This window comes from Carex rostrata, chromosome 1 (assembly GCF_964058835.1).
Source record: "Carex rostrata chromosome 1, lpCarRost1.2, whole genome shotgun sequence".
NCBI classification, from domain to species: Eukaryota; Viridiplantae; Streptophyta; class Magnoliopsida; order Poales; family Cyperaceae; genus Carex; species Carex rostrata.
Genome location: NC_135918.1, coordinates 1,797,595 through 1,820,507, shown reverse-complemented (window position 1 = coordinate 1,820,507; position 22,913 = coordinate 1,797,595). Strand labels below are relative to the sequence as shown.

At 32.1% G+C, this 22,913-nt stretch overlaps 2 protein-coding genes across 2 annotated transcripts; both read right to left on the bottom strand.

The window, feature by feature from the left end:
- Positions 1–3,684: 3,684 nt before the first annotated feature.
- LOC144551356 (ACT domain-containing protein ACR12-like) lies at positions 3,685–9,088 on the bottom strand. Its single transcript, XM_078299307.1, has 10 exons — positions 8,822–9,088; positions 7,894–7,945; positions 7,379–7,486; positions 6,527–6,621; positions 6,184–6,262; positions 6,036–6,095; positions 5,530–5,585; positions 4,866–4,971; positions 4,558–4,626; positions 3,685–4,015 (listed from the first exon to the last, which is right to left on the bottom strand). Exons 1-10 carry the CDS (start codon positions 9,007–9,009, stop codon positions 3,953–3,955), a joined length of 876 nt encoding a protein of 291 aa, XP_078155433.1. The 5' UTR covers positions 9,010–9,088; the 3' UTR covers positions 3,685–3,952.
- A 1,151-nt stretch (positions 9,089–10,239) lies between these two features.
- LOC144564307 (uncharacterized) lies at positions 10,240–10,711 on the bottom strand. The gene is made up of 2 exons (XM_078313909.1): positions 10,706–10,711; positions 10,240–10,638 (listed from the first exon to the last, which is right to left on the bottom strand). Exons 1-2 carry the CDS (start codon positions 10,709–10,711, stop codon positions 10,240–10,242), a joined length of 405 nt encoding a protein of 134 aa, XP_078170035.1.
- Between the last annotated feature and the right edge of the window lie 12,202 nt (positions 10,712–22,913).

Here is a 22,913-nt window from a genome sequence, read left to right as displayed (position 1 = left end):
CATGTATTCCCTTGAAAGACATATTACTCATTGAAATGATTAGAGCTGCAACTATTTGGGTAATTTGGTTAGCTAGAAATAAAGTTTGCTTCCAACACACTGTAGTTCCATCTAGTTCTTCATTAGGCCTTCAAATTATTGCCTTAACATCTTTTTGGTGTAAAGTTAAATTAGATGATACTTTTTTTAAATTAACTTTAATTTTACCTATGGATGTCTCATTCTTGAACCAGGCAGGTCTCATGATAATCAGCTCGGATTCAAGTACCCAGAACAGCCCATTGAATTCAGAAAACACAGATCCTGGTCGTGGTTTAGAAGGGTCTGATCTTTCTGATTACCTTAGGACCCGAGCTGAAATGGATGACATTGATACCGCTTTTGAATCCATCGGTAACCAAGGTGTTTTGGTACAGCTCTCTTCTACTTCTGAATCTGCAGCTACTACTAGTTCATCGTCTTCTATCGATAGCTCACTTAACCTTGCTTAGTTTTTATGCTTTTCTCTTAAATTTTCTACTCTAGTTTCCGGCATTTGTTGTACTAGTTATGCCTACGCCATTTTGTTATGCTGCTTCTTTTTTTACTTTTCATGCTGAACTATGTCTATTTTGATGTAAGGACCTATATGTTTCTACTGAAACAGGTGGTAATCCACTTTTTTCAAAAAAAAAAAAAAAGTAGATCCGTAGATGCTTGTAAGAGGGTCAAAATTTTGAATTTATCACCTTGCCGCATCATGAAATCCTTCATTTACATGATTTATGCATTGTTTTCATTTTCTTTTTTTACATGATATGTTTAACAATTTTACATAATATAGACAATATTTTACAAGATAGATACATATGTTTTACAGGATGTAATTATACAATTACAATGGTTTTATTACATATTGTTATACTGGAATATAACCTTGTTTATTTTATTTATTTTGCAGGATGATATTTCAAAGGAACGTGTTGTTATGGTGATGAGGCTTCTCACTCATCCAAATAATGTTCACCAAAGAGTCATGAAGTAACAAACTTTGTATATTCAAGTTTTTCAAAAAAAAAAAAAAAAAAACTTTGTATATTGAATAGTATGTTTGTGTGGAACAGATGTATTTGTTTGTTGAATGTTATTGTTTGTGTTTTCTATTGTTGAACAATGTGGTTATGAATAGTGACATTTTATGCTTGTGAATAATTATTTTTGTTGAACAATGTGTTTTTCTAGTATTGATGTTTTATAATTTACATATGTTAGTTGAGGGATTCAATACCTCATTTTTTTCATACCTCATATTTTACATCTTCGTTTTCAAGTCCAAACTGGTGATCCGAACCACTCAATATGATATTTATACTAAAATATGCTTGGGGATGAAATTTTATAATTTTTGAAAAAAAATTTACTATTTTTTAAGATATGTACAAAATCACTGTTTTTTTACCATTAAAAAAATAGTGATTTCTACCCATCTTAAAAAATAGTAATTCCAAAAATTATAAAATTTCATCCCAACTATATTTTAGTATGGATATCATGTTGAACGGTTCGGATCGATAATTTAGACTTTGAAAATGAAGATATAAAATATGATATATGATGAGGTATAAAAGACGCGAGGCATTAGAACCCTCCTCATGTTAGTTTTATGGTTTACATCTGCCAGTTTTATAGTATTGAAGCTTTATAGTTTGCTATATTAGTTTTATAGTTTCAGGTGTCAATTTTACAGTATTCATGTTTTATTTTAATTTTCAATATCCATTTTCTAGCTATAGATTTGTTTTATAGTTTACATCTGTCAGTTTTACAGTATTAAAGTTTTATAGTTTCAGGTGTCTATTTTACAATATTCATGTTTTATTTCACTTTTCAATATCCATTTTCTGATTATATTATACATAGATTTATTTTACAGTATATATAGCATTATTTTACCTGATATATATGCGTATATAAATATGAATAGTTGAAGGGAAAAAAATATGAAAGAAAATTAATTTTTTTAAAAATAAAAAAATAAAAAAAATTATTCTGATGCAAAAAAATTTATTTTGCATAATTTTCAAGTGTTATTTGGAAATAACTGCAAGTTTGAAAAGTGGTCATGTTTTAAAATCTTCTAGAAGATGTCCCTCTGAAAGTACAGAAAGTGGCCCCTTAGAAAGTACAGGCAGTTTGGCAAGTTGTGCAAGTTGCAAATTGTTAGCAACAAACTATGGACCACTTGCAAGGGTCGCTGGTTGTTAGAATTTTTAATTACGTATTATATATGATTCGTTATTTAAGTATACAGTATGGAATATGGAGTTTTATAGTATTCGCGCAAGTCAAATGACAGTTTTTTGGGTAAAAACTATGTACAATTCACTTGGTACAATTAGTTTCTTCCAAAAGAAAAATAAACCAAAACATCCCCATTTGAAGGGAATTCGAATTTTATCCAAACCGCCAAACTATTTAGCGGCCTCAAAGACTTGGGGCCACCAATTGGCCATGCAGCTCCAGCCTCTCCAAACCATTTTGTGGCCCCTTTTTTTGTTTTTTGCTTTTTGGTACAGAGAACAAGGAAGGTTTAATAAGTTTTTGTTCTCATCTCAAGCGGGTCTGACTTCAACTCAACCAAATCATTTTTATTGTTTTGTTAATAAAATTTATGTAAAAAAAAAGGACCACCATTTCATTTGGAGGCCTCTAGATTGAAGCCGCAGGCCAATTGTCGGCCCTCTATCTTTGGTGCAGCTAAATAGTTTGGCAGCCTGAATAAATTTTGAATTCTTATCAAAATGGGTGTTTTTTTTTTTTTTTTTTTTGTGAATATGGTAAAAATAAAAATTTCGATGATTTTTATATGAATATATATATTTTTTAAAAGAGAACCAATGTTCCTATTTTTCATTTGGAATTTTATTTTTAATTGTCAATGCAAAAACAGAAATGGGACGATGTAAACACCTGAAAAAATAAGGCTCGTTTGATCTCTCAAAAATTTCGATTACTATGTCACAGCTGAAAGGCTGAAAAAAAAAATCACAAATAAAGCTGTAGCGAAAGCTATCTTACCGTGCGTTTTTTGTTTAAAAAAATATATTTTATATTTCTACTAATTATCAACATTATCTAAAATCTCATAAAGTAATAAGTAACACAATATTTAATTAAAGAATTATAATGCTCATATTGAACCAGTACAAAGTCCAAATTATTATTCAAAATATCTCTAATAATATCATAAACTATCTATATTTTTTCATTCAATCAAAATAACTTAAACATTATGATATAAAACTATATTTTTTTTTCTATTAAAAAAAACCTAAACATCATAGAATAAACTATCTTTTTTTTTTCTATTTAAAAGCAAAATCAATCTAAACCTTGAAAAAATTGATCTTTAAAATTAATTTTCAATTTAGACATTTATATAAAAGCCTACGTAACATAGCGTGCGCTATCCTACATAGTATTTAGCGTTTAGCGCAAATAGCTGATCACTATTATTGCTATAGCAGTCGTAACTGACATAACGCACTTTTATCTCATAGTTTAGCATTCAATATCCAAAAACGTTATAGCACCATTATAACACACTATTTAGAACACTGCTCAAAAGGTTACTTGGTATCCTGCTTTTAAATAATCATTCCATTCCACCATGCCTCAATTTGCTTGTGACGGGAGCTTAATACCTTTTGAAAAGCCAACTAATATACAATCCTGTTATGTAAGTTTGCTTAAAGATCCTTCACAGCATTCCGGTCTAAAGTTGCACACAGTACAAATTTAAGGATGCAATGATACAACCTAAGGTATACAAGAATATATAATCAGTAATCATCCACATGCATTGCAGAATGCATCAGTACAACCGTTACCCAATACATGCAATGCACATTCATGGGAGCCAGTAAAAATAAATTTTGGCCCCCTTTTATATTATTAAATTGGAGTTTAAATATCAATAGCTGTCTTCCTCTGTTTCGGGACGCCTCAAGTAATAACGCAGGGAGTTAACCAGTACCTGTGACAATATGCAGAACAGCCCCTCAAAAAAAAATCATGACACTGTCCTATTTAATACAGAAAAAAATGCTGCTAATGCTCCAGATTACTAAAAAAAATGATAACAGTTCCCAAGTAAACAGACACCATTTTTAGGCCACACTTAGCTCTCTAACTATGCCTCAATAAGAACCCAACTTTGACAAAACCCTTAATTAAGAAATTCTTCCAACTAAACAGAATAGAAGATAATAAACAAAGCAAAATAATAGGTAAGACTGGAACTAGCATGAATGATTTAATACGTCATGCTGTTTCAAAACTAGACAGTCCCAAGTAAAAAATAAACTTGTATTGCAAAACAGACCTAGCTTTGCCTCAAGCAACCCTCAGTTGTGCAATTCTGATTCATTGTGACCAAATGAAACCTCATCCTACCTCAGTTTGTACAATTAAACACCAAAAGACCTCTCAACTTCCTATCAACCCCGCAAAAAGAAACAAAACCCATGGATCAATCAGATTCTATCATGTTATACAAAGAAAAGAGGATAAGCACACCTGGGATAATGAGCTGTTTAGAGCAGCACCTCCGTAGCTCACATGAAATTTATCTTTTGCTATCAACCCCTAAGATATATCATAATACATTAAGAACAGCGAAGAAACCTTTAAAAAAGGAAAATGCATCTCATTTTTCAGAAGTTGAAAGATTAAAGGTTTTGAATCTTGCACTCAGCATTACCTCAAAATTGCAAATTTACACACAACATTACACTACATTTTTCACATTTGCCTAACGTATACCACGAAAGTGCTGGGTCTAAATAGCCAAGTATGCTCACTCTGTAAAATAGTGTTCAATATACCTCTGTATCTATCTCTGCAGATTCAACATCAATGTTGGTGTCAGTGATAATCTTGTAAATCTCCAGTAGGAGTCCAGGTCGATCGGCTGTCTCTATGTACAACAAGCTGGAGAGAGAGAGAGAGAGAGATAGAGAGAGAGTATTGGTTTGAGGAACGTAGATGTTGAAATAACAAAGAGAACATATCACGGAGGAACTTAGATGTTGAAATAATAACGAAGAACATATCATGGGGACTGCCCAACAAAACCTCAATTAACGATTCCCCTGAACAGGGAAATCCCAAAATATAGATATAGGAAGCATCAACTATAATATTTCCACTTATAATTTCTTCAAGAAATATTCAAACTCCCCCTCCTTTTTCAAACTTTTATGCACATAAAACTAAGAAAGAGGACAATGAGGACATCTTACAAAGAAATAAAATATACAAGGTCGCATTGATTGGTAAGGCCTGTATGAACAGTGGCCATACAGAAACCAGCATGCACTGACCAAAATTTTGGGCAGCACCAGCTGGAACCTTAGAGAAATTTCCTCCATGTATAGGTTTTGCATAAGTTTATTAAATTTAGTATCATAATATTTCACAGGTAGGACCAACAGCAGTATGGACTATATACCAAATGTACAGGTAAAAGCTACATGAAGGGCAACAGACCTTTTCTTAGGTCCATCAGCTTCAACATGTACATGGGTTGCAACATTCACATCAACCTGCCCAAGATAATAATAATATAAAAAAAAAAATATGAAGGTTGAGAAACTACAATAATTAGTCTAATACGGTCATGATGCTCAGAATATACACTATGAGCTATATTTTGCAGGAATAAGATGCTTCAAACGACTAAGGAGTCTAGATATAAAATAATTCCAGCACAGGTTTGTCTCTGGTATTATTTTGACTTCACTATCATCAGACATACAACATGAGATATCTGTAACAGTTGGCTACCAACTTCTATTTGATTTCTTACTTTTGCTTGAATTGAGTCGCTTGCTACTTGTTTAGTAGCATAATAGGAATTGAGACTATACTTAGTAATGAGTTACTCGTCTTAGGCCTCATAACTGAGGCAAAATTTTACAATTTGTAATTGCATTTGGAATGTTGCATCATCATAGAAGTGCCAATGGCACAAATGAAGCATGAACAAGGTTTACTTTCTTCTCAGGAGGTTTAATTCCAAAGAACTCCCCCATTGCAAGCTTTTCACTTGATTCCTATATGGCAAAATATGATTTGTTAGACCATCAGAAATGGGTAGCTCATATAAAACTTTATAGACCACTAGAGAAGCTGAGAACGTACAGGATGGTACTCGAGAAGATTGTTAATTATTGTGAGTCTAATTTTCTCTAGCATATCTGGATCCTCAACCTTTCTCCCCCTACGAAAGGTCACAAGTAAAATATTATTCAGCAAGAATATCAGAGATGTGACTAAATACAAGATACAACATATACAGAAGATCTAGCTTTATAACTGAATAAGTCATTTTGTACATTTTCACAGTCGATTGACATGAGTTGACAGTTTGGCACATTTATAACTTTACAATTAGTTTTCCGTTATATGTATGAAAATATGAAGTTTATTATATAATAAATGTTAACAAAAAGAGTGCTTCCCACAAAGGCAAGAAGGAACTAACATTCGCATGATGTAGAACTTGGTTTTAATAACAGCTGACTCAGTAGTGACACTTCCTTTGGTCACATCAAGTCCCAGGTCTTTAAGTGCCTTCATCTGCATGTAGCAGAAACCAAAGATTTAATATAACCCTTGGAGGTACATCACATGTAAAATGAACCCAAATCAATAATTTACACTTTTTAGGTAAAGATCAAACAAAACGCTGTAACTTTACAGCAAATTTTAATTTATAAAATGGGTAGAAAATATATTAATTTTTTGTTACATCATAAATTTGAAGAGTAGAGTTCGTAACTAATGCTGATGCTTTAATAAAATCATAAATTTTATGAAGAGTAGAGTTCGTAACTAATGCTGATGCTTTAATAAAATCATAAATTACTGTCTGAGTATTGGCTTCCTGTGAAGAAAAACTTGTTGCTCCGTCATTTAAAAGACACTAAAAGATCACCCAGAATCTGAATTAATGGAACTACCATGAAATTTGTGGAAAAAATTTCTTTTCTTTTTGCTCTTATACTTGTGTCAAATAGTCAAGGAAAAAGAGGACCGGGTTGTTTCTTGCAATGCCACCTAATACTCTATATGCTATCAAATTAATACTCGACATTATAATATATTTTTATATGGCATTTGCAAAGAACAAGATATTTTAACAGTTGCAACAAGTTAAGAGGGGCAAATTGTCAACATTTAATATACCATAACCCTTCCAACATACCAAACAATAATAGGTGATGCCTGCAAAATTATTACCTGAAAATACTTCCTATTTATTGGAAAAGTGAATGTATATCAACCTATTTGTAAATATGACTGTATGCAAGATTTCAAGTGGATAAAATTTTACCGTGTCAAGTAGAGCACCCAATCGGTCCCCAAAACTGAGTTGAACAATTGTTGCATCTGGATCTGAATCTTGGTCAATTAGTAATACTGGCTCCGGTACAGAATCCTCCTGCCAAAAATTTACAAAGAGTAATGATTTAGACGTTAAAAGCAGACAGGTCAGGTTCAGTATTGATATAAACCAGCATGTACAAAGTACAGTTTAGCAACTCATTTTGTTATTGGTGCCTTGACTAAAGTTCAACTGCAAATAAAGGCTCAGATTTCAGACTAAACTGAACTTCGTTAAACAATGGATAACTTGAAGCTCAGTTGCAAACTTGAAGCCTAATCAAAACCAAATTGGACGAAATTAACTTTAAACAGAACATTTGGGAACACAAGCATAAGCATTCCAAAATTACCACTATAAACATAAGCATCATTATATATAATTTTTTTATGCATTGAAGTTATCATCAGCAATGACCTACTTATAAATACAGAGAAAAATAGGAAGTTATTCATATCATTTACCGTGGAAACAGATGCTAGCAAGTCAGCAGAATCAATGGGTTTAGAATAAATCCTACAAAAAAGTTAATAAGAATATCAAGAAAAAATAGACTGCAATTCCATGTTGCTGTCTTATGTAGAAGTAGGAAACAGAAGTTTAGTATAAATGTGTGATCCTCTCTTATATCTATTCAAATTCATATCTAGTCTGAGGAATCAAAGATATGAACACGATTGAATAAAAAAAAATCAATACTGCATAGCTACATGGCCATCTCATTCAGAAGTGAAAATCAATAAAATAAAAGCTTGTCATTAGAGCAGAAGATTCACATGCAACTTCAAGCTGCTAAGGCTGAATAAAAGATGCTATTCTCAAACTATAATCAACTAAAATCTGTTGCTGTTATATGTTTTTGGAAGTAAACAGAGAAAATTGTTAGTGGACTACAGTCTCTCAATTAAAAAAAAAAATTGCTAATGATTGACGGAAGAAAAAATTTCAACCAAGAAGCACCTGTTGTTGTTATAAGTCTTTGAAAATTCTCATAAAAAAAAAAGTCTTTGAAACTAAAATTCGAGCAAATAGTCAACCGAGCACAGTCTCTCAATAAAAAAAATCGCTCATGCTTGCCAAAGGAACAAAATTTTCACCCAAGAAGCATCAATACAGTTAACAAGTTCATCTCCCCAAGAGATGCTCTTAAAATCGAGATCACAAGTTGATGGTAACTTGTCAAGATAATTCAGATTAAAATCAACTAATTCCCAGTTGATGCAAAAATAATTTAATAAAATGCAACTAGGCCCTTCGCCTACCCTTAAAAAAAAATCAAATTAACCACCTGTCAATCAGAATTAGATGTGATCACCCCATCCATACCCCTGAATAGCTCTAATCCAATTCCACAGTAATCGATTGAAGAAGCAAAGAAAAATTTGAGCTAACCTGATGCTATCTTTCGGGAATCCATGGCGGAGAGGGGAGAGAGGGGAGGTCAAAGTGAGGTCGATCCGAAGCGATAGAGGTCGGAGATACGCCAAGTGGCGATTAACCCTCAAAGAATGTGTCGGAGAAGCGTAAGTGGGGCAGGAAACGCAGAAGCTTGCCATAGCCATAGTCACTAGTAAGTACATCCAGTTCAGAAAGAGAAGAGGGGGTTGGTTTTTCTGACGCGGACTTGGAGAAAGATGATGGGTCCGACTGTCCGACCAGGACGGCTATTTTAAAGCTCTCTGATTTAGAGAGCTACGGCATGTCTCCACTCCCCAGTTTGATCGCGTGTACGATTCCACCTGTCCCGTCCTCCCAAGTAATTTATAGTGAAATATATGAGTAGAATTAGGACATTGCTACCTGCTAAGTTAAAAAAAAAAAAAAAAAACAAATTATTACTCAATTCTAAAATTTATCGGATTGATTTTAAATAATAAGTTCGAACTATTGAAATATGTCTATCTTACGAGTGATGTGTCTACATACAAAAAAATTTAAATTTTCAAATTAATTTAGTATAAAATCAAGCGGTCAAAATTAAAAAGTTTATAAATTAATTTTAATGCATTCATTTATTGAATGATTTTTTACTACTTGACTCTATACAAAATTAATTTTAAATTTTAAATTTTTTACATGTAGATATATCACTTATAAAGTAGACAGATTTTAACGGTTCGGATTCATCATTTGAAATCAATCAGCTAGGTTCTAGAATTAAGTTTACAAAGAGTGTTGGTAAATTTAAGAACACCCTAGTTCTACTCGAAATATATAATAGTTCTTTAAAAAATGAAAATATATAATTATAAAGATTAAAGTTATATAAGATATATACAAGTATATATAAAAGCAATAAACAGACAGATGCAGTTTTAGTAAGGGAATATGGGAATTTATCTTCATTTAATCACGTTTGACTCCTATATTTTGAAACTCTGATTCAGCCTCTGAAACAGACAATAGTAATAATAATATATTGGTAGACATCATAAAATTAAATAACATATAGATGTATAGACAGCTGATGACAAAACATTATTCTTTAAGCGATCTCAAGGGTCATTTAAGTGATCTCAAGAGTCACTATTCTATTCTATTCTTTAAAAATAAAATTGGACCCAATGCTGATAGTCACATTTACGGTGGCCGGTGGGTCAATCATTTTTGAGGATTACCAAAGGGCATACATGTTAAAAGGAGTCATGTATCACATGCACTGTAAAAAGGAGTCATGTATCACATGCAATCTATATTCGACGTCTTTTTTATTTTTTTTAATAACCAGGTAGCGACTACCAGGGTACAGAAAAATAAATGTGTTTACCACTTCAAAAAACTAAAATAAAATAAAACATCAAACCCTTCTCTCAACCAATTCCAACTGAACTTCGACAACACTTCAACCACATTTCAGTCTCTTCCTTAATATCTCGTGCCAGCAACCAAGCGGGTTTCCACGGACGACCAAAGATACGTGAATTTCGTTGCTTCCACACTCCCCAGAGAACAGCCATAATTCGGGTCAACCATACCCGTTTAGACCCGCCAATCGACATCTTATACTGGCTCCAAGAGACCTCCCACAGCCTCTCTGCCGATACATCTAATTGGACCAGTTGACCCATGCATTGCCACACTTGTCTAACATAGGAGCATTGAAAGAACAAATGGAATGTCGTTTCCATCAGATTTGTAGGACACATAACACACTCAGGATCACAATTGAAACACCTTTTCACCATAACCTTATGAGTAAGAATTCTATCCTGTAACAAGAGGCAAGTAAAAAATTTCACCTTTGAAGGGGTATAAGCGCGCCATATTTGTGCATACCTTCATTGCTCACGGCCTCTTGTTAGGAGAATTTTGTAGACTGATGCAGATGTGTACCGACCACATGCATTCCATCTCCAAGTCAATACATCCACATCACCTGATTCGCTTAAAGAAGGGATATCATCTATGGCATGTGATAATATAATAGGCCATCGTGTGAGCATTTCATTCAAAGAAATAGTCTGCTTAATAGGCCTTTGGAATGAGACTACCGGATTGGTTTGTACTGTGAATTTATTTTTTATTTTTTTGAGTAAAATTAGAGGTCAAGTCAGAAACCACTCAACCATTTAATATCTTTATTATTATGATAAATAATTTATTCCATCTGAATTCAAAACTCATAATCATGTTGAATAATTTCGAATGATTTTTCAAACTTTAAAAACAAAAATATTAATTCGTAGCACGGATCAATCCGCATTATGCATAGTACCATTATCTCACTCTTTATTTGTAGCCTAAAAAAATAATAAACTAAATTGGTAATATTTTTTTTAATTTTATAAATTAATAAATTAAATCATTGCGCCTTTTGAGGTGAGCAGCAAAGAATTATTATGAATCACAAGGAATAAGAATCACAATTAGCAGTAAAGGATGGAAGGGAAAGATAATAGGTAGTCATTTCATCTCCTCTACATTTCAAATTGAAATTCACAAAATCTTCAAAATTTTATTCAAGTTTTATACATATTTCACCTCCTCTTTCCTTCTCTCCCATCCGTTCATCTCCAAAATTAACTGGAACAAGTAAACGACTCTGAACAGGTCCGATTAGAACTCAGTTTCCCTTTGCTCATTTTTCTTTTATATCAATATAATCTATTAAAACAAATCAAATATAATTGAAGCCGTATAATCGATTTTGAACTATCTAGATAGAAGAATAGGAGGGTGCTTAGATTTTGATCCCCCTTCCCCTCACATACCTCCTTGTGGAGCAGACTCTCAGGTCATGTTTGATTGTGAAGTAAAGTTAAACCGGATTAAATTTCTTACTCCAAGCTAAACCGGAGTAAGTTAATCATGTTTGGTGGAGTAAACTAAACCACCTCTCTAAGTGGTGTAAGTTACTCCGGTTTAACTCAAATCTTACTTCATCTTAAACCGCTTATGTTACTTCTCGTTTGGCTCCTTAAGCGTGGAGTAAGAGGTTTACTCCACCTCTTACTCCACAACCAAACATGGCCTCAATGAATAATTGCATCTCAAATGTGTTTATTTGTTCAACGACGTTGAAAAATAAAGAGAAACATGAAAATATAAACAAATCTGAAAAATAAAATCATTGCAGCACACCTCTTTCAGTACAATCATGTTACTGTAAAAAAATTTGAAAAGATAACGCTATCAATTTAACTTTTTATTCATTTTAATACTATAAATATAAGTTTTGGCACTGCTTGTTTTCACCTCATACTTGTGTTCAGTATGATATTTATATTGTTACGGTGTGCTTATTTCTCTTCAATGTTTCCCATCTCCAACAACTCAATTTTGTACGAGAACCCGAGATGATCGCCGATCACGTATTATTTTCGTCTGCCTTGCCCCCGAGATGACATACCGGCCTCTTTGAAAACACTGATGAACGCCCCTTGTTTGTTTTGTCTTACCAAACTAACCGTCTCCTTGGATTTGTGTTAACTCCTACAAATCATCATGTTAATTGTCACTTTCATTCGCGCTTCATCTTCAAGTCACTTGAGCAGTTGAGCGCCTCGGTATCTTTTATTTTCATTTTTTTTGCGGCCAACCAACTAGGGGTGTCAATGGCACCCTTTTATCCGTTTACCCGACCCGTACCGTATCCAATAAGACGGGTATGGGTAAGATTTTTTTTTTGTAAACTTATCGGGTACAGATAAATATTTTTTTTCGTTATCAAAACGGATAAGGGTACGGGTAAATCATATTCCGTACCCATTACCCGATTGGGTAATTATATATATTATATATCTTAAATTCTTAATTAGCATTGATTTATTATCCTCCAACAGTCCAACTGCCATTCTGCCAACTCTTTATCTTGGAAAACAAAGTTAGACATAATTAACCATTAAAGCATTCCACGCTTTCCAGTAATTCCAAATTTCTAATAAGTTTAAAAGCTTACTGTTACACCAATATTTCTTAATAGTTTAGAAGAAAGATATTATCTCTCCAAACACAAAACAATACCTCCCTTAAAGTTTATTAGAAAGATGGCATCTACAAAAGATTCTAACATTGCCGAGCAAGATACAGAGTCATACAATAGCATAGATCATGATGACGAGTAAGAATGAAAATCTTCTGTATATTTCAATTTCTTTTTTCTTTTTTTGAAAATTTCCATTTATATATATAGTTGTTAGTATTTCTACGATACTGGTATTTGCAAAAAATGCAAGTATGCAACGTCAGTATAAGAATAGACTCAAAAAATAAAAGAAGAAAAATTGGATTACCACTTACCAGTATCAGCCTAGGGGCAAAAGGGTAAAACTCTAGAATTTGTTTTTAAATTTTACCAGTAGCAAGATTAGAGAGCTACAAAATAAAAATAAAAAATACTTGTACCTAGCATAATCAGAATTCATACATAGTTACTTGTTGGTCATTAAATTATTTTTACTTTAATATAGAATGCCTCTTGGAATGGATGGAGAGTCACGAGAGCAAGTAGAACACATACAAAACAACGTTGATGCAACAAATTGAGTTTCCAATTCAGCAAAAACCAGATCATCCAAGAAGCTGAGATCTAAAGTGTGGGATGATTTCGAAAAGCAAGAAAAACCTGATGGATCATATACTGCTAAGTGTCAGCACTGCAAGTCAGTATTATCAGCCGGTGGTAAAAAAGGTACAAGTCATTTGAGATATCATTTAGACAATAGTTGTGATCAATTCAAAAGATCAAAGCGTCAGAAAACTGATGTAGGTCAGCAACTTCTAAAATTGAACGAAATTAAGGAAGATGGTACAACAAAAGTCGAATGTTTCGAGTTTAAACAAGAAAGAAGTCGAAAAGATTATGCAAGGATGGTTGTGGCTCACGAGTACCCATTTACCATGGAAAATCACCACTATTTTCGTGTTTTTCTCAAGAACCTTCAACCCCAATTTAAATTGAACAAAAGAAACACAATTAGAAGTGATTGTATGCAACTGTATCAAGAAGAAAAGACAAATTTGTACAATACTCTTGATAAGATTAATTGTAGAGTTAGCCTTACCACAGATATGTGGACCTCGGCTAATGTTCAAGGTTTTCTTTGCTTAACATGTCATTATATTGATGACAATTGGAGACTTCAAAAGAGAATTCTAAACTTTGTTCGGGTCCCATCTCCACACACTAGCGAACGTCTCTGTGAAGTGATAATTGAAAAGCTACTTGATTGGAATATTGAGAAAAAAATCTTTGGCATTGTTTTGGATAATTGTACCACTAATGATGCTTTAGTTAGGGAGATGTTGTATATTTTGAAACCCAAAAATGCACTTCCTGTTGGTGGTGAACTGTTTCATGTGCGTTGCGGTGCCCATATCTTGAATCTCATTGTACAAGAAGGTTTGGAGGCTTTGAGGGATGTGATTCGTAATATTCGTGAGACAGTAAAATATGTACGTCATTCCCAATCTAGAATAGAAATATTTGAGAAGGTGTCAAAACAGGTACATGCTCCGCAAACCAAGTTATTTTATGATGTACCAACTAGATAGAATTCAACCTTTTTGATGCTTGTAGATTCTCTAAAGTTCCGCGAGGCTTTTTCTCGCTTTGCTGAACTTGACCGTGACTATAAGCATGCCCCATCAGACAAAGACTGGGATAATGTGGCTGCCATAGTCGAGTGCTTGCAGATTTTTTATGATGCCACCATGAAAATTTCCGGAACCAAATACCCCACAATCAACCTCTTCTTTAATGAATTCTGTGAGGTTTACTTGAGCTTACGAAGTTGGCACACCAGTGACCATGCTTTTGTTGTTAAAATGGCGAGTCGCATGTTTGAGAAATTTCAGAAATATTGGTGTAAGAGTTGTGTATTATTGGCTATTGCATCTATTTTAGATCCTAGATACAAGTTGAAGTCAGTTGAGTTTTATTTTCGACAAATTTACACTACACTCAGTGAAGCAGAATGTAATCTGACAAATGTGGTGGCTTGCTTGCGCAAGTTGTTCACTGAATATCTAGTTCTAGGTTCAAGAAACCAAAATGGACCACATGGGTCTAATTCATCCAAAGCACAAAATGCTAGTTCATCTGCTGATCAATCTTCAAAGGGGCTCGTGAGCAATCATCGTCATGGTCTGGTGATGTATATCCAGGAATCGCTTATTAGTGAACCCGCAAAATCTGAGCTAGATTTGTATCTAGAAGAACGTAATGTTCCAGGCATAGATGATGATAGCTTCGACATCTTAGCGTGGTGGAAGTGTAATGCTCCAAAGTATCCCATTTTGTCCGCTTTAGTGCGGGATATTCTTGGTACTCCCATCTCTACGGTTGCATCGGAGTCTACATTTAGCACAGCAGGAAGAATTCTTGATGATTATAGAACTTCTCTAAATCCGGTGGTAGTAGAAGCTTTGATTTGCACTCAAGATTGGCTAAGAGCCATTGCTACTGGTACATATCAAAAATTCTAAATTACTTTTTTTTTTCTTGTTGCAAACAAGCCTGTAGGCACTTCACTCTATTTTAAAGAGATAATACAAAGTATACAACTGTTGCTGCTTTAGGAAGAAAACAAAAACAAAAATAAAACCGGACTTACATAAACTCATTAATTAGCTCTGAACTAGTAAAAAAATTTACTATTTATATATATTGAAATAGAATTCTAAACAACTACTATTTATATATATTTTATTATTTCTAACTTAATTGTCTTCTAAACAGACGCATCTTATGGAGAAGCTGATGGAGCGCTTTCATCAATGTCAGAATCAATTTTTCATGATGGTGAAATTGATAAGATGAGAAAGTGATGAGATTCCTTATTATTTAGAACTTTTTTGGGATAAGTTATAATTTCAATAAACTACAGGGGAGTTTTTAGAAAAATCAGGGGCAGCATACCATTGGTACGAGAGGCCCTAGTTTTTATGGGCACTATTCAACTTCTGTTTGAGTTTTTGGTTTGGTTGTTTTTGTCTCTTTATGAATTATGATGTTTCTTTGTTTTTTTATTTTATTGGTTGTTTAAGGTTTTCCTTTGGTACCGATTGGTATAGAACAAAAATGATACAAAGATGTTTTCAGTTTACTTCTAAATATATTTCAAGTATTAACCGTTATTTACCCGCTACCGTTTCGTTATCCGACAACTATAACGGGTAAGGGTAGGGTACGGGTAAGGCAATTTGTAACGGGTAAGAGTAGGGTACGGGTAAGGATAATTTGTGACGGGTACGGATATGAAAATGTTTCCACCCGACCCTTACCGTACCCGTTGACACCCCTACAACCAACCCATCAGTTTTTTTTTTTTTTTTTTAAGGTTCAACCAACCCATTAGTTGATGAAACTTGTAAGGCTTCATAGCATATCGAACTAAAAGGACTTGATTTAATTTCTTCAACTTTGGGTAAATTTTTGGCAAATACGCTTTGATCGGAATGATGACGCAATTTCTCAAATGAGAAAAATGGAAAAAGAATTTGTGTTGTGTTCGTGATCGAAAGTGAATATCAAATACAATAAAAAACGATTCGTCAGGATTAGGAAAGGAAAAATTCAATCAGCGAAACCCGCGTGAAAAGTAGAGGTATTTGGCAAGAATTAATTTCAATGAAGTGTCAAGACCCAATAGTCTAAGAGCATCTCCATCAGCTTTAGATATTTTTAGCATAGGAAGGACCGGAGAGAAAGGACATCGCGAGAACAAAAGAGAAAGGGCCCACCCATACAGTATTTCCGAATTTTTTATAAATATCTAAAAAAATAATTTAATTTTAAAAACTAATTAAAGTTGTGCAAAATTTCGAAATCTACTCAAACTGTAAAAAAAATTTGCGGTTTTAGAATAAAAAAAACGTTTTTTTTTTTAAAAAAAAGCCGCAAAAAAATTTTGCAGTTTCAATTTTTTTTCATTTTTCAGATTTTTTTATTTAAATAAAAATATTTATAATTTATTTATTTTTTGTATTGAAATATTAGAAATATTTAATATATTTCTTTGAAAATATATGCAATACTATATAATTTGATTTATTAGAAAGGCTGCTACAAATAACCTAGATCAAAAATTTTCATGCCGGATATTTTGCAGCTGTAAGAAAAATTAATATATTTTTTTATGTGTTATTGAAAAATAAAAATAAAAATGCTTGGATTATCAGTTATTGATCCCGGTTCAAAAGTCACTTCTAAGTAAATACATATTATATTGTCATCCTTCTAGTGCATTTAATTTGGGTAAATTTTGCCATAAGTCACTAAATTTTGTTATTTGTCACGAATTGGTCACTCAAGTTTGATTTGTTCATTTTTAGTCACTCAACTTTGTTATTTGTCCCAATCAAGTCTCTCTATACTTTTTCATCCAAAATGCTAACGGAATATGTCTATTCCGTTAGCATTTTGAATGGAATATGCTCATTATGTTAATATTTTGGATGGAATGAGTATATTCCGTTAATATTTTGGATGGAATGGGAATATTCAATTAAGATTTTGGATGGAAAATTATAGAGTGACTTGATTGGAACAAATAACAAAGTTGAGTGACTAAAAATTGACAAATCAAACTTGAGTGACCAATTCGAGACAAATAACAAAGTTGAGTGACCTCCAGTGAAATTTACCCATTTAATTTCTAAAAAATTGTATTTATTTAAAAAAAACAAAAAATTTAAGTTATTTAATGATTGTTATTAAAAAGAATTCTCAAAATAGATACAATTTTTTATAAATTAAATGTACTAGAATGATCACAATATTTTATATATTACCTTGAAGTGATTTTTAAACCGGGATCAATAACTCAGAATCCAAGCATTTTTACCTTTTTCCAATTACTCATAAAGAAATATATTAATTTTTCTTACAGCCGCAAAAAATTCGGCATGAAAAATGTTGATCCAGGCTATTTGTAGTAGTTTTTCTAATAAATCAAATTATATAGTATTTCATCTATTTTCAAAGAAATATATTAAATATTTATAATATTTCAATACAAAAAAAAATTATAAATATTTCTGTTTAAATAAAAAAACTCTGAAAAATGAAAAAAAAAATTTGCGATTTTTGTTTTTTTTTTAATGTGGTTTTGAAATTGTAAAACCGCAAAAAAAATTTGCGGTTTTAGACTGAATTACCATAAAAAAAATTTGCGGTTTGGGTAGATTTTGAAATCCTGCATAACTCTGGTTAGCTTTTGAAATTTAATTATTTTTTTTATATTTATAAAAAATTCGGCATTATTTTGAAGGGCAAAAATTGTTCTATATCTTTATTAATACAAATTTTTATTTATTTTGAAATGATTAAACTAAAAATGAAGATATTATGAAATTAGAGAATTTATATGGGAATTTAATTAATTTTGATTTTTTTATCGTTAAATATCGAAATGATAAAGTTACAATGTGTATATATCTAAATTTGTTTTTATTTTCTCTTGATAATGCTATGTGTATAATCAGAAAAAGAAACTCTATCGCAAATTGATTTTCAATTTATGAGGCGCATAATAAATAATTAAATATAATGAAATGAATCGACTATTTTCTAATTTCTCTCATTGCTCTCTCTAATTCGATGTAATTTGTTCGTCAAATTAACCAAAAAAAACCACGAAATATAACATTTTGTGCTCGTAAATCAATTGAACATACCAATCTACTTGTGAGCAATTTTTTGCTTGAATTCTTCATGGTGAACCACATTCCAGGCCAGAAAAGTAAAGGAATAATGAGAAGCAAAAGCGTGAATAGCTTAGGGATGAAAACGGAGTGGACAGTGGTAAAATTATATTCATATTTTTTTTTTAATTTTTCAGATATGAATACAGAATAGATATTAAATAGATATGGATATGGTTTCGGATCAGATTGAATAATTATTAAAATAATATAAAAAATATAAAAGTTCGTAATATTTATTCAATTATAATGGTGAATAACATAATTTTTTCATAGTATATATGTACTATTCGGATACGGATTATTGAAACGTGAAACCATATTAGTATTTTTATCCACACAGATATTCAAATATAAGATATCTATATCTAAATTTTCGAATACGAATTAAATACGGATCCGATATTATCTAGACCGTTTTCACCCCTAATATATATAGTTGCATACTTCATGAAAAGGAAAAGAAAAGAGACTGGTGGCAAGGGGAAATACGAATCGCGATTAGAATTTGATAGGCTTTAGAAAAAGGAAGCAGCTAACAGTTCCCCAACTCCAGTCTTTCAAAAATCTCCGGATATTTTCAACTAATTCTGTAAACATCAATACTAAATCATGTAAACATCAATACTAAATCCTGTAAACATAAAAACGCGTGAAAACTGTTAAAAACGCGTGACAGCTGTTGGGGACCACCTTCTGTGAACATACACATAATATCCTGTAAACATACACATATTATCCTGTAAACATACACATATTATCCTATAAACATACACATATAATTCTGTAAACATACATATTGTATTTGAAATTATAACAGTTGAAATTATGACAGTTGTGGCAGTTAAAAACGCGTCAAAACTAAGCTAAAAATGAAAGACTTTTATACACGAAGATTTTTGAGAGACTGTAGCCCGGGGGACATTACATTTTCTCTTAGAAAAAATTAAAATTAAAATTAATAAAAGCCGGTTATGAACTCATGGTTCCTCGTTAGCGAATTTCGGTCCCTCTTCGGTACCATCATACAACAAGCTTTAGCAGTTCATTTTTGTAGCGTCAGACCACTGGATGAATTAATTAATCCTTGGCTTTTTATCATTTTCAGTTTATTTTGAATAATTCGGTTTACATTTTAGATAAATGAATTAACGGTTTATCTGGCAATTAGTGACTTATTCGTTTAATATGCGAATTAGATCGTGCAAGAATAGCACTGTTTCGAAATTAACATTATTATTTCCGAACGAGCACAATATTCAAATAACGAATTGCTATTTAAAACAGTTCAAGAATAGTATTGTATTTGCTATTCTAGATGAAACATTGAATAGCATAATAGCTCAAATCAGGAACAGCTCAAAATTGGTTCTTCTTTCTCATATTCTCGCTAAACAGTTTTGATCTGACTAAGTTGATATTGTTTGTGTCAGCTCCACATCGTAACGATTCGTTTGAGACTTCACTTATCTTTATTTTTCTTCCTTTAACTCTTCACAATCTTGTTCATAAAAAGAGTTGCAAAAAATTACTATTCTAAATATACGATTCAAATAATATTTATACTAATCCGAATAACATAATATTAATATGGAAGCAACTAACAGTCCCCCAAAAATTCCCGGATATTTTCAACTAATTCTGTAAACATCAATACTAAATCCTGTAAACATCAATACTAAATCATGTAAACTAATTCAACAAATCCTGTAAACATAAAAACGCGTGAAAGTTGTTAAAAACGCGTGAAAGCTGTTAAAAACGCGTGAAAACTGTTAAAAACGCGTGACAGCTGTTGAAAACGCGTGACAGCTGTTGGGAACCACCTTCTGTGAACATACACATAATATCCTGTAAACATACACATATTATCCTATAAACATACACATATAATTCTGTAAACATACATATTGTATTTGAAATTATAGCAGTTAAAATTATGGCAGTTGTGGCAGTTAAAAACGCGTCAGAACTAAGCTAAAAATGAAAGGTTTTTATACACGGAGATTTTTGAAGGACTGTATCCCGGGAGACATTACCTTTTCTCTATTAATATTTCACACTAGCCTAAAACTTATTATTTTTCTCTTCATTTTCATATACTTATTCCGAAAAGTTAAATTATTGCACAATCCAAACGTAACTTTTATCAGGTGAGGGATAGAACGTCTGTGGCGGATCTATAAAGTTTAAATAGAGCTTACAAGTTTGTAGAAAACAGCATCCAGTAGCAAGGTGCAATGAATGCAAGCAAAGTTCTAAATAGCGATTATCGCATCATCGTAGCCTAAAAAAAAAACTATCGCGAATAGTATAACTATAACGAAAACTATCGTACATAAATAGTATTTTTTTGTTAAAAAATTATATTTTATATGTCTACTAAATATCAACATTATTTAAAGTCTCGTAGAGTGAAAAGTAACACAAAATTGATTAAGAAATTAGAATATTCATATTGAACCAGTACAAAGTCCGAATTGTTATTCGAAATATCTCTATAATATCATTAACTATCTATCTTTTTCTATATAAAAAAAAACCTAAGCATCATAGCAGAAACTATATATCATTTTCTATTTTAAAAAAAAAACTAAGCATCATGGCATAAACTATTTGTTTTTTTTTCTATTTAAAAACAAAAGCAATCTAGATCTTAAAAAACATTGATCCTTAAAATAAATAACCAGTTTGGGCATTTAAATAAAAACTTATGTAGCATAGCGTGGGCTATAGAGCATAGTGTGTAGCGCAAATAACGGACAACTATTACCGTTATAGTGATCGTAGCTGAAATAGCGCACTTTTATTCCATAGCTTAGCGTCTAAGATCTAAAAACGCTATAACGTTGCTATTGCGCGCAATTTAAAACATTGGATGCAAGTGATGTCAACAAAATATTATCAAAATGATATACTAATTATACTCATGCACAAGATTATAGAAGTCTAGGTCTTCTGGAAGCAGAGGCGGAGCCACAACCATGCAGAGATAGGCAACCGTATTTTGAAAAAACATCACTAACGTGTATATAGTTGATTTGGATCAAGATTTTTTCTACTCCTGACTTGGCCTCTGCCTACTCCTAATTTGGATCGAGATATCTTTAGAAAATTTTGATTTCTTTTCTTTCGCCATTTTTTTCTTTTAGCTTTTCTTTTCATGTTATGTCGTTTTCCAAGATATATTAGATAAAAAGAAAAGAGTATTTAAGACTGGCATATATAGACCATAAAAAGGAGATCAAATCCTCTGCCTCCTGGGGGCAGAAAATTCCTGCCCCCAGAGTCACTGTTAGTGGACCCTAAATTCAAAAATGAACAGTGACCGGCCCCCTTTAAGAGTGATCAGTCCCAGTTACAGAAATAGAGGGGGCGGAATTTTCCTGCACCCCAGGGGGCAGGTGATCTGCTCTCCATAAAAAGAGATGTAAAAGAAGCTTTGTGAACTATGCTTGTACAAAAAAAAAAAAAAAAAAAAACGTATAAAGAGATGGAATCACTTGTAATGTTTAATGAAATATAAGGAGAGCTCTCCTCTCTAATTCCAAAACTTTTTTCTCATATTTTTTTTCCGTTTTCTCCATTGCTAAGTACTCTGAACATCTTCATTTCATTTGTTTTTCATGTTTTCTGATTTGTCTTTTCTTTTTATTCCCTTTTTCCTTATTTTTTTTTTTTTTCATTTTAAATACATCAAAACAAGGAGTATACGTAATTAATCAAGTCAGTGTTCCCCAGCTACTTGATATACAATTTCAAAAAATGGACGGTCCAAATTAGTTTCAACCGGATTAAACTTAATCCGGTACCTATTGTGACTGTAGGGTCTGTTTTGAGATTTGTGCAAAGTTAAAAGAATAGTCCAAATTTACCACTTGCATCTCAGTTATCTAGAATGATACTGATTCTAATAAATAGTAAAAAAATTGTATATCTAGTCCAAATTTGATATTTTTTATACCCATCTTAATAAATAGTAAAAAAAATTCAGAAAAATGTAAAATTTGGTCTCCAAGCACATATTAATATGGAGAACAAGATGAATGGTTCGGATCGACTGTTTGAACTTTGAAAATAAAAAGAGTGTTTATTTTACAAATAGGTCCTTATGTCCATAGAAACATCACTCAAATATTAATAATAACAATTTTTTTTAAAATTCTACTCTTGATGAAAATTATGACTACGCTATTGTCCTGTAATTCAAATTTTGAGTTCGTATTTGAATCATCCGATCTGAATTGGTTCGAGATTGAATGCACAAGGCATTTTTAGTATTTATGTCAAAACAGATTGAAAAGTCCGTATTCAAACTAAAAAATAAGATTACTTTAGA

Bases quoted from the DNA above. Each gene is read 5' to 3' on its own strand.
- LOC144551356 (XM_078299307.1), bottom strand. From the start codon at position 9,009: ATGTACTTACTAGTGACTATGGCTATGGCAAGCTTCTGCGTTTCCTGC. The intron at 6,096-6,183 runs GTACGTTCTCAG...TTTGCCATATAG, and splicing joins ATCTTCTCGAGTACCATCCT to GAATCAAGTGAAAAGCTTGC. The intron at 4,016-4,557 runs GTGTGCTTATCC...ATATTGTCACAG, and splicing joins TAAACAGCTCATTATCCCAG to GTACTGGTTAACTCCCTGCG.